Source organism: Sphaeramia orbicularis, chromosome 9, assembly GCF_902148855.1.
Source record: "Sphaeramia orbicularis chromosome 9, fSphaOr1.1, whole genome shotgun sequence".
NCBI classification, from domain to species: Eukaryota; Metazoa; Chordata; class Actinopteri; order Kurtiformes; family Apogonidae; genus Sphaeramia; species Sphaeramia orbicularis.
Genome location: NC_043965.1, coordinates 47,891,555 through 47,904,094, shown reverse-complemented (window position 1 = coordinate 47,904,094; position 12,540 = coordinate 47,891,555). Strand labels below are relative to the sequence as shown.

At 35.7% G+C, this 12,540-nt stretch overlaps 1 protein-coding gene across 2 annotated transcripts in view; it reads left to right on the top strand.

The window, feature by feature from the left end:
- LOC115425186 (transducin-like enhancer protein 4) overlaps nt 1-12,540 on the top strand; it is a 106,148-nt gene that overhangs the window by 51,318 nt on the left and 42,290 nt on the right. The window contains exons 7-8 of one of the 2 annotated variants that reach the window (XM_030142568.1): nt 180-378; nt 6,896-6,912. In XM_030142568.1, the coding sequence (XP_029998428.1) occupies nt 180-378; nt 6,896-6,912 (216 nt within the window). Of the gene's footprint in view, nt 1-176; nt 379-6,895; nt 6,913-12,540 lie in introns of both variants that reach the window. The other variant, XM_030142567.1, reaches the window with a different exon arrangement.

Below are 12,540 nucleotides of genomic sequence, written 5' to 3'. Positions count from 1 at the left end.
TCACAATAAGCGTCCGTGTGAAACACAACAGTGGAACCGATGTTTAACAGCAGAGAAATTAAGGAAATGAAGTTTTGATTGAGGAAAATTGTAATGGAATGTTTTTTGTAATGGATTGGAGTGGATTACCTGCCCAGTCCTGTGAAGCCTTAATCATGTGTGTGTTTGTGCTTCAGCAGCAGCAGCTCCAGGCTCAGCACCTCTCCCATGGCCACGCCATACCTGTACCCCTCACCCCCCACCCGGCGGGCCTCCAGCCCCCACTGCCCCCCGGGGCCAGCGCCGCCAGCCTGTTGGCGCTCTCATCAGCCCTGAGCCACCAGCTGCCACTCAAAGACGAGAGGAAACATCACGACAACAACAGCGAACACCAGAGAGGTAAACACATATACAATGTTTAAGTTCATCTGTGTGTGTTCATAAGGCGGACGGTTCAGGGTTATTCTAATGGGATGTGTTCTATACATCATATTATTATATCATTTTTACATTATATTAGGATAATTTTCAGAGACTGTTGCATGTGTTTATACATTTTTATTTTACTCTTAGGGTTTATTTTCTCCACATTGTCACGTTAACCCATAAACACCCAAACATTCACCTTTAACCTAAACCATCTACTGATCTAAACTGTTTAATACCTGTTGATCCACTAATCCTATCAATACATGTAAATAATTGGTGTAAAATACAGTTTGTCGTCTTTTCATGGTCATCAGATATGACCCATTTGGACATTCAGAAGCTCCGTAGTTACCATGGAAACACCGTCATTATCTACAATATTGATTCACCAGTAAAAACCATGGAGTTGGATCAGTGACAGTGGATGGACACACTGGGTTTATGTTCAGTTAATGAGAGACTAGACTGAAAAGAACAGTTTTTCTTCAGTTTTCTCCGCAACTTCAATCTAATCTTTAATGAACATTTACATGATCGGTGAATTAAATATTGAAAAATACAGGATTTACACTGAAAAATGCAAAATACAGAGAATAAGTTTATAATAAATGGTGATAAATCACTTAAAAACGGTTAAAAATGGAGAAAAAATCATTTGGGAACTGACACAAAAGTAGAACTGGGTCTTTATGGGTTAAACAAACTTTGTGTGTATGTAGTTGTAGTTCACAAAAATAAAAATACTGTCATCCAAAGTTTATGTTCAGATAATGATCTATAATGATATGTGTTTTCTGATTTACTCTATAACCTTTGAATTTATTCTGAGCTTTTATGAACATCTACATGATCAGTAAATCAAATATAGGAAAATATCTGATTTCACTAAAAAATGCAAAATACGGAGGATAATAAACTGTTTGGGACTTGTGACAAAAATAGTTGTGGATCACAAAATACTTTGATGGTTATATCCTTTTTAATTATAACTGAAATTCCATTCATTTATTTTGATTCAGTGGCGTGAGATCTATCACACACACACACACACACACACACACACACACACAAATACATATTAAATCACTGAACGTGACACTTGTCGTCTTGTTGCGTCTTATGTTTTTTATGTTTTGTCATGTTTCGTCTTTTATATTAATTTAGTCTTGTTGCATTTTTACACTGTTTTTATCTTTTTGTGTCTTTTAAGTGTTTTTTTTCCCTTGTGTTTTTTTTTTGTGTCATCTTCATTTTGTTTTGTCTTTTATGTTGCTGCTGTTGTTGTTGTATCTTTCACAGATACCTTCAAACTACAGCTGGTTTGTCCAGTTTTCATTCAGGACCAGAAAACCAGCCTTTAAACTAAAGAAAAGATCATTTGGCATTTATTGTAAAAATTAATATTGACTGATACAAAAACATTTTATCATGGTAACATATGACCCAGCCTTGTGTGTTCATGTTTTCATGTTTTTTCACACAGTCTTTATCAGTACCGGTGCCTGTTTTGGTTTTGTTTGGTTACTACCATCATGTTTATCTATTATAAATATCTACTGAGTTAAATATTTTCAGCTCAAATTGAGTTACACCTAAAAATGATGCACTCACATGAAAGATAAAAGACATTACCAGTGCGTGTGTTTAAATTTGATTTCCATGGAAGTGCTATTAATTAGAAGTTCAGAAATAACAACTTACGTCACGTGAAAAAAATATGACAAAGTTATGTGTGATCCTCTTAATTTGTACATAAATGATAATAATAAATAACTGAAGCATGCTCAGTTGTGCTTTATTTTTTGTTTGGCTAATGATCACAGTTTTTTTTTTTTTTTTCTCGGAAGCTTTGAATAATCACTTAAAGTAATGAATTATAACTACTTGCGCTGACAGATGCTTAATTGTTAGTGCTCTGAATGAACAGCAGTTAAAGCAATTAAAAAATAATTTGTCATTATGCCATTTTAATTGGACTAATAGAGAGCGAGACACAACCACCATGATGCCTCCTTTTCTCTTGTATACACACTCTAAATCTTAGCGCCGCTGACTTTGAGCTCAAGCATTTAATTACAGTACACAGAGACTCTGTGTGTGTGTGTGTGTGTGTGTGATGGAAACAGTATGTGCCAGCTCCTAATTACTTTGTTGCTGCTGTGAGTATTTTTTATTTTATTTATTTCTTCCTGTGCAGTAGAGCAGTTAACCTTGCCCTTTAGCTACAGCAGAGCTAACAGCTGCTAATTCAGCCAATACATCCCACCGTCAGAAGCACAATCAATAACAAAGCACTTTCATCTCTGGCTCAGGTCCGGTGTGAATGTCAAGAAAAACACCGTTATATATTTGCTTTATTTTTTCTTTAATTAATACTCTTGCCAATATGGTTGCTGGTTTGCGCCGATACCGCTCACTTCATTTACAATTCCAGCTGCTTTTATTTGCATTTTTGGAGCCTGTTTTCACATGTTAACCTTTACAGGGGGCATATTGTGACAAACAAGGTGTGAATTTCTAATGCAATTATAAAAGAGGTCTGGCGTCTTTAGAAATATGTTAAATGATCAAAATGATCACTGGACAGAAAGAAACTTGCACAGCTAATTCTCAGATAACTGAGCCTGAAAGAACCCTTTTTTTTTTTTTTAATTTCTATACCATTATCAATACAGGACAAACAGGACAGACCAGAAGCACCAAAATCTTTGCATCCACAGAATGTCTATATCAGGGGTCTCAAACATGTGGCCCGGGGGCCAAATGCGGCCCACCAAAGGTTTCAGTCTGGCCCGTGGGATGAAATTGCAAAAATTCCACAGTCAAGGCTGGCAAACTCAGGTTCCACATACAGACCGATATGATCTACAGTAAAATAATAGCATAATAACCTACAAAAAATAATGGCTTCACATTTTCTTCTATAATAATATTACATTATGCCTATAAGTAATACAAACTTCAATTTTTTGTCTTTGTTTTAGTGCAAAAAATAACATTAAATTATGAAAATATTTACATTTACAAACTATCCTGTAACAATAAAATGTGAATAACCTGAACAACTTGAACAATCTGAAATGTCTAAAGAAAATTAAGCACATGTTTAACAACTTTGTGCCTGTTACTAAGTGTTTAGTATCTTTGTAGGTCTGATCCATAATGCACATGTAGAAATGATAAGTTGAGGCAGAATATTGTTAAAATTGCACTTATTTTTCTTAAGAAATTTCTGTTATTTCAGGTTATTCACATCTTTTTTAGTTTGGATAGTTTATAAAAGTAAGTATTTTCATAATTTAATGTTTTGGGGTTTTTTTGCGCTAAAACAAAGACAAATATTTGGAGTTGTCATTTTTTATAGGTTATTATGCTATTATTTTATTGGTCCAACCCACTTGAGATCAAATCTGGCTGAATGTGGCCTCTGAAAGAAAATGAGTTTGAGACGCCTGGTCTATATGATGGTATCTATGGCACTGACAGGAAAGGACAGCAGCAGCCTATATGCATTTAAAGCAACAGGCACTGAAATTTGGGAACATTTGGAACAGGACTGTAAATCATGTGCACAGATATGGTATAATGTACAATCTGAGACAAGAATCAATATGAGATATTGAACTTAAGCACAGTTGTAAAATCTGGACTTGTTAAAAACTAGTACTTTATGTCCCCTTTAATTCTTATTTTAAAAAAACAACATTATTGTGGATTAATTTTGATTAATCACAATTAAATATCATTCATTTTTAATCTATATTAATAGTGTTTCATTTTGCATGAGCAAGCAGACTCAAGAAAGAAGGGAATATATATCGGCTAAAATTTACTTAGGGGGTCAAATGAGTGGCCATTTTTGTCAAAAAAAAAAGTTGTAAGAAATGCATAGAACTGTGTTGAAATAATGCTAATAGACTTGTGCACAGACTACTGATGTTATTTGACAGTGGACGCTATATTTTGGAAATATTGGATTTTGAATATGGTATAATAGGGTTAGGGTTAATATGGTATGATAACCCTAACACCTATTGGGGGTGGGGGTGGGGGGGGGGCGGCGGCTTTGAAATTAATAAATTCAGTATAGAACAGAATGTAGCATAGAATATAAAATAATAACACAGAATAGAAGAAAATAAATTTGAGTAGAATTCTTAAAATAGCAATAGAAAGAGCATAAATAACTGGTGGACGGACGTGACATTACCCATGATGATCTGGTCAGTACCAGTACTTTATTAGTAATAAACTTATAGACTTACTATTACTAATTCTCCTCTTATTCATAAATATTAGTATTGTGGATCTAAAACAATAACAGCTGACACAAAAACACAAAATGTGGCAGTGGACGGATGTGACATGGTTGTTACAGATCCCATCATACTGATGCTCAGCAGCCATGTCACCGTTTCCACAAATGATCCCTGTGCAGAAACTAGGATCAGAATTATTTATTGTATAGTTTATCATCATACTAAAGAGTAAATAACTATATAAAATTGTTATTTCTTATAAAAATGGTTATTATTAGAAAACTGTTGATTTAAAAAGTGACGTGTGACATTCTTAATGTATGTATTGGCGTAACATAAGCAGGATGGATCAGCACCATACTCCATATTGAACCTGTAAAAATAAAACATGTGACATGTAGCTTATAATCTTGTAAGAAAAACTGGGGAATCCTAAAGAATAGAATATTTGTTTATCAGGTAAATTCAGTTAAAATATAACTTGGCCATTTGTGACATGAAAATATAGCATTAATTGTGATGAAACTGGACATTTTTGAGCTGAAAACATAGTTCATATGACCATCAACATGTTGCAACAGAACTGAAATCCTGTAAATTTGCATAACTTGCATTTAATAATAATAAATAATAATAATACATTTTATTTATAGGCGCCTTTCAGGACACTCAAGATCACCGCACAAAGTTGTTAAAAATAAATAAAACACAATTAAAATTATATATATATATACATATATAAAACACATAGGTACATAAAATGGCAGTAGATAAAAGTGAAATTATGGAATAGAGTAGGCCTGTCTGAATAAATAACACAAAGTTCCTTTAGGGATTCACTTAGATTGATTTCTTATGCACTAAGACATAAATAAGACCTCTAAGCAAATTTTAGCCGAAATGCACTTAACATGTTTATTAAACACCTTCAACAGTTTCAACAAAACAACTTGAAACAAAACAACTGTAAACAGCTGTTCCATCTTGGGGTTTTTTGTCCTCATATTTCCATCCAGAGGGCCAACGTACTGTTTAGTGTCTTCCATCTTTATGGGTTGGTTCTGCTGCCTGTCACTACCGATCAGCTGACCATTTGCGCATGTCTGACAGGGTCTTAAAGCCGGACCAGTTGAGAACCACTGGTGTCGTTTACAGGCTGGTTCTGTCTTTTCTGTCTGTGTCAGAATTGGACTCACATAGAAAGGAATGAATGCATTGTACCTTCTAAACTCTGAAGCCAGCAGACGTCATGGTTCATTCAAACACATGTACCACACACCCAAATCTATGTGTTTAGCCACAAACTTTACTTCAAACTGGAAAGGTTATGGTGCATTTTAATATTTCAAAATTTACAAAATAAACCTCTTCTCTTCAGATATCTACACTGGTAAATATTGGAAAATGTGATCCATATTTTTGTCATATCATGCATCTAGAACGTCCCAGTGAGTGCATGTGAGTCCACTTTGTGTTTTATTCGTGGTCTGAGACTGAGATGAGGGCAGAGCTTTTAGACCCAGAGCTGCTGAGGTTTTGCCAGTATTCACACAGAACCTTATCACAGTGTTGTGCAGAGATGGTGGAGAAACTTAGATATTTAGATACTTTAGAACGCTGTTGATCACAGAATAAAAGTTGATAAAAATAATAAAAGTCATTTGTCTGTTTCAGAGCTTTGTCCTGGATAGTGACATCTGTTTTCATCATTATGTTCTTTTATGCTTTTTTGTCACATTCCTTTTTCTGTCATTTGTCTTTTTTGTTTTTATCTTTCATGGCATTTTCATCATGTAGTGTGTTGTACATTGTTTTCATCTTACTTCATTGTCACTTTTTGTTTCCTTTTTTCCAGTTTTTGTCTTTTCTATCATTCATATCTTTTACATATTTGTATTTATCTCAGTGTCTTTTTTTTCTTTTCTTTTTTCTTTCTTTTTTTTTTTTTACATAGTTTCCTATTGTTCTTGTGGTTTTCAGCTGATGCTTTGTCCCTCATTTCTGGGTCAGATCTGTTAGTATGTACTTGGTGGTGTTTCCAAGACTCCTGAGAATCAGCACAAATACAGTCCACCACCTTTCTCTGTATCTACAGTATATGTGTGTTTTATTAGATGTCTGGAGTCGTCGTCTTTGTGATGTCATGTCTTGATTTCTACTTATTGCTAAGACTTCAGATATCTTGATCAGTAATTTTATTCTCTTCTTTTCTCCCTCTGGCTCCTCAGACAGAGACTCAGTTAAGGTAAGTCCTTATTTTTTGTTATTATTGCTGAAAGAGCTGTTGATGTTCAGGTCAACATTAGAATTATTACACCCTGCAAAGCTGAGCCGTAATGATATGCGTTATTTAATATTACAGACATCTAGTGAAATTTTCTTATTTTTTCAAATTCATTATTTGTTGTCATTCGTTACACAGCTGCTGATGGCTGAGGTCAAATATTTGTATTGTAAAGTAAAGTATATGATATCTGCTCTTCTACTTAACCCATAAAGACCCAGCACTACTTTTATGGCAGTTCCCAAATTGTTTTTTCTCTCTATTTAACTTTTCTTAAGTGATTTATCACCATGTATTATAACAGGGGGTCCCAAAGTGGGGTACAAGTACCCCCAGGGGTACTTGGAGGAAGCCCAGGGGGTACTTAAAATTTTTTTGGGAAAAATATATTAAATAAGGCATCATGTACTGAATACAAACTAAATAATGAGAATTAATGCTGAAATATAAAACACAATAAATACATTCATATAATAGTTTTATTGTCAGTCATCTTGTTTAAGCTTTGGTAACATTTGAAGAACCTGTCTATTTTATATTATTCAAAATGAACTTATTTATTAATTTATTAATTAATGACCACTTTATTTATTTTCTTATCAATGAAAGAGGGCACTTTTCAGTTTATATTTTGCATAGAATTTACTTTAAAATGTGTTATTTTTTTATATATTACAGTTAAATATATGTTGTTTGTTTAAAAAATTTTGAAAACATAAACAGACACCTTTGGCACAGGAACAAATTTTGCCTAATTTTTTTCAATAAAAAACACTTAAGTGAGAGTTGGGGGTACTTGGATAAAAAAGTATATTTCAGGGGGTACTCCACTGTAAGAAGTTTGAGAACCACGGTATTATAATATCCTCTGTATTTTGCATTTATTAGTGAAAATCATGTATTTTCCTATTTTTTTAATTCACTGATCATGTAGATGTTCATAAAAGCTCAGATTAAAGTTGATGATTATGTCAAACAGAGAAAAGCTGACTTTTTCAGACTAAACTGAATCTGAACATAAACCCAGTGTGTCCATTTACTGTCATTTATCCAACTCCATGGGTTTTACTGGTGAATCAGTGTTGTAGAAGATGACAGTGTTTCCACGGTAACAATGGAGCCTCTGAACGTCCAAATGGGTCATATCTGATGACCATGAAAAGATGACAAACTGTATTTTACACCAATTATTGACATGTATTGATAGGATTAGTGGATCAACAGGTATTAAACAGATCTATCAGTAGATGGTTTAGGTCGATTCAGTCCGTTTGGGTCTTTAAGGGTTAAAATTAAACAGAGACATAATGTTATTATGACCAGTTTACCCTGATGTTATTATGAATAAAACAGCTTCTTTCTACGAGTTTCTTTTTTATTATTTACATTGATAATTTCTATAATCATACTTCTTCATATTTGATGTTAATACATGCAGTTAAAATCGTGAATCCGCCTCATCACATTCAAATTTATCCGCATGGATCCCAAATATGAAGTACAATTACTGAGCAAGAAGTATTGCATTTAAAAAGCTTGATTTCTGTAAATGGAGACAAAGAGTATAAAACAGAAGCAGATGAAAGAGAAACCCAGAGATAAGCAAAGAATAACGTCTGTTTAGTGACGGCGTGAGCAGAAACCAGCGACAGAGCCACGTTTACATCCACCGCTTGTAGTAATTAGTCCCTTAAGCCGAGGCTTTTTCCCAAGGCAAACATTTGGTTTGTTGAATACTCAATGAGCAGATTAGCATTTCTTTATTCCAGCAGCCTGAGCTCCGCTGTTCAGCACACACACACACACACACACACACACACACACACACACACACACACACACACATGAATTAGTTGAGCGGAGCAGTGTTTTCTCTGGTGTTTTTGGAGTATTGGAGACAAGAGGAATGTTTAATATGTTATCTCCTGCCCCCCATGTAGTATATCCTCCTCCACACACACAGACACACTCAGCGCTGCAGGCGGCATGATGGGAGCGATTAGCAGCATGCGTGTGTGTGTGTGTGTGTGTGTGTGAGGTCTTCAGAAATCAGTGGTAAAGATAGAGAGACCAGGATGATGAATGCCTTTCATTAGTGCAATGCATGAAGACACACACACACACACACACACACACACACAGAGCTGCTCTTTGACATGGCGGCCAACAGTCACTTCATGAAACCAATAAGCCCCTTGTCAGTGGTCTACAGTTGCCTTGGCAACCATCCATTGGGTACAAGTGTGTGTGAATTGCACGAACATCTGTGCCTTAACGTCCTTGGTGGTAGAACCTCACCGCTGATAAAGGTGTGTGGGCGTGGATGCCATGTACACGTGCATCTGCGTTCTTATTATCAGGGCAGACAGTCAGCGATGCGTTCAAGGACTGCAGCTCTTTCGGGGGATTGGATGTGTATGTTCAAATTAGAGCTCAGTTGATTGAAAAAATAACCAGCAGGTGTTCCCAAATTGATTATTACAGTCAAATGTGACATTTAGCCCAATTTTCTGTCCATTTATTGTCTTAAATGAAACATCGTTCTGACTTTTAATGAATGAATAAGAAAAAAAATGCTGAAGACATTATTTTGGGCCAGAGGAGATAACCATAGTTTTTTTCACTTAAAAAAAAAAAAAAAAAACCCTGTTAATTGTGTAAATGTCATTGAGAAAATAATCAGCAGATTGACCAGTAATAAAAATAATTGTCGCAATCACGAATGAATCAAGAATGAAAGCAAAACAAGAAACCTGACTCATCTACTGGTAAGATGAGGGCCACGTTTGTTACATGAAAACAAAACATGGAGGTTATGTTTACCCACAATGCCCTGGGCTGTAGTCCACTTCCTGCATTTGGTCCACCTGAAGTGGACCAAGACCTGTGTTTTCAGATGGACCAGAGTGAGCTTCTGTGATCCGCATCAGAGTTTGACTGCATATTCACACAAACCAGACTTAACAAGCACATGAGCTAGAGCTGGATTAAACAGAGCTGGAGTAGTGTGTGTGTGTGTGTGTGTGGGGGGGGGGGGGGGGGGGCAAGGTAGGGAAAAGCTGCACAACAGCGGGAGGCTTAGAGGACTTTGTAAAGTGTCTATAAGTTTCACTTTCAGTTTGTGATTGTACTCTTTTAGGATCCGGTTGTGATGCACGAGTTGGGTTTTTTTTCAACCTGCAGGGCTTTTGTGGAATTATTTGACCCCACCCAACCCGCCCCGCAAATAAACTGACATTCTTTTGACCCACCCCAATCCGACCCGTGAGTAACCCGCTTTACATCACTAATGCATGGCACGGAACGCACCCCCATATAATACCTGGATGGACCTGTGCATGGACATGCTACAACAGTGGAAAACATAAGGTTCTAATTTGTCCCACAGTATGAATTTAGAAGGTGCAAAAATTATACTAAAGTTCTTAAGAGTCAAAGGTGTCAAACTTGTTTTAGTTCAGGTTCCACTTTCAGCCCAATTGTGATCTGAAGTAAAGTAATAGCAAAATAACCTCTAAATAATGACTCCAAATTTAAATCAAAATTGAACTGTAGTAAGTCCATATCGGATCAGTATTGGATCGGTATTGGCAAAACTAATCCCAAAAAAAAATCAGATCGGATTGGAAGCAAAAGTATCCAGATCAGGACATCACTAATGTAAATAGGGGCAGTAACCCCCAAGCTGAGTGGATGGAACCAGCAGATACCAGGAACATCAGAAATCTCTGTCCAAAAGAGCGCAGTCCTATTAACAGCTAAGATCCTGAACAGAACCCTCAGGCTTTCAGGACTCCATCCTGAAGGATCCCACCCAGGTGGGCCAGAACACAGTTTTAGGTTTTTTATCACATACTGTATATACAGTATATATATATATATATATATATATATATATATATATATATATATATATATATATATATATATATATATATATATATATATATATGTGGAGTTTTACAACACCCCAATTTTTGCTGTTTTGTATTGAAATTCAAGCAGTTCAAGTTCAATGAACAGCTTGAAATGGTACAAAGGTAAGTGGTGAACTGCCAGAGGTAAAAAACAAAAAAAAAAAAAAAAAGGTAAGGTTAAACAAAACTGAAAAATAAATACATTTCAAAATAATGTACATTTCAGAATTATACAAAAAGGCAGACAAGAAATGGCAACTTAAAGCAGTTCTGCAGCAATGGAGGTTGATACCATTACCGTTACCATACCGTTGTGAGCATTATTTGAACAGTATTGTACTGCAGAAAGTAGTGTGTTACTATAAAAATGGAAAAGAGGAAAAGGCAATTAACGATAGAAGAGAGACAGACCATCAGAACACTCAAAAATGTAGGTCTGTCCTACAGAGAAATGTCCAAGAAAGTCCAGGTGTCAGTAAGTCCAGTTTCCTTCACCATCCAAAGGCACTCAGAAACTGGAGGAAATGCTGACAGGAAGAGGTGTGGCAGAGCCAAAGACACAACAGAATCAGAAGACAAGTTTATGACAGTCAACAGCTGGAGTGAGAGGAGACTCACAGGACAACAGCTTCAAGCACAGTGAAGATAGTGGTCGTAGAAAACAAGTCTGAGTTTCAGCTGTGAACAGAAGACTGAACAGTTGCAGGTTTGATGGGTCGAGTTGCAGCAAGAAAGCCAATGCTGAGACTTCAGAATAAAAAACAGAGGCTTACCTGGGCCATGAAACACCAGCAGTGGACTACTGAAGACTGGAAGAAGGTGTTATGGACTGATCAAACCTGCAGCTGGAAGTCTTCTCTTCGTGTTGCAAGATCTTGCAATAGTTTGTTACTGAGCCAGAGAAACAAAGCCCCAAACAAAGTTAAAAAAAAATGTCATTTTAATGTCAGAAATGTTAGAATTAATGTTGTTTGTGGAAAATGGGTTCAATATTTACTTGGGTAACTTTGGGACAAAAGAATCAGTTGAAATCTTTTAATCATATTCACTTTTTCTATTGAAATATATGGGACCAGATTGGCCTTGTGTCTCCTAAAGGGGCAAGACAGTGGACAAAACATTAGACACAGAAACATAAAGTCACTCTTACTCGTTCTTAGGCATCTTGGCTACTACTTGTACATATGTATATAGTCAGTATAGTTCTTATTACTATTCTTATTATTGTTTTATATTGTTTTTTGCACTATCTTTATGCATGTACACTTTTTCTTGCACTTTATTCTGTTGTTACCTTGACCGTTGAATGTCCCCGTTGTGGGATCAATAAAATCTAATCTAATCTAATCTAATCTAATATAACATAATATAACCTGATCTAATCTAATGTAATCTAATCTGATCTAATCCATTTTTTGTTACTGTTGTGATACAGAGACCCCTAGTGGGGGTCAGTCAGATACTGTTTGAAGTACTGAATAAAAATCCTCCTGGCCCATTCACATACTAGGATAAATTACACAGATATGCTTTGTACCATCACACTAATGATGTGAACAGATATTTTCATCTACGTATGGGTCTCTTGTCTACATGATCACTGTGTGAAGATATTTAAAAACTCTGGTTGGTGTGTGTCCATGTGGACAGGAAAAAAAACAACAAGCATTTT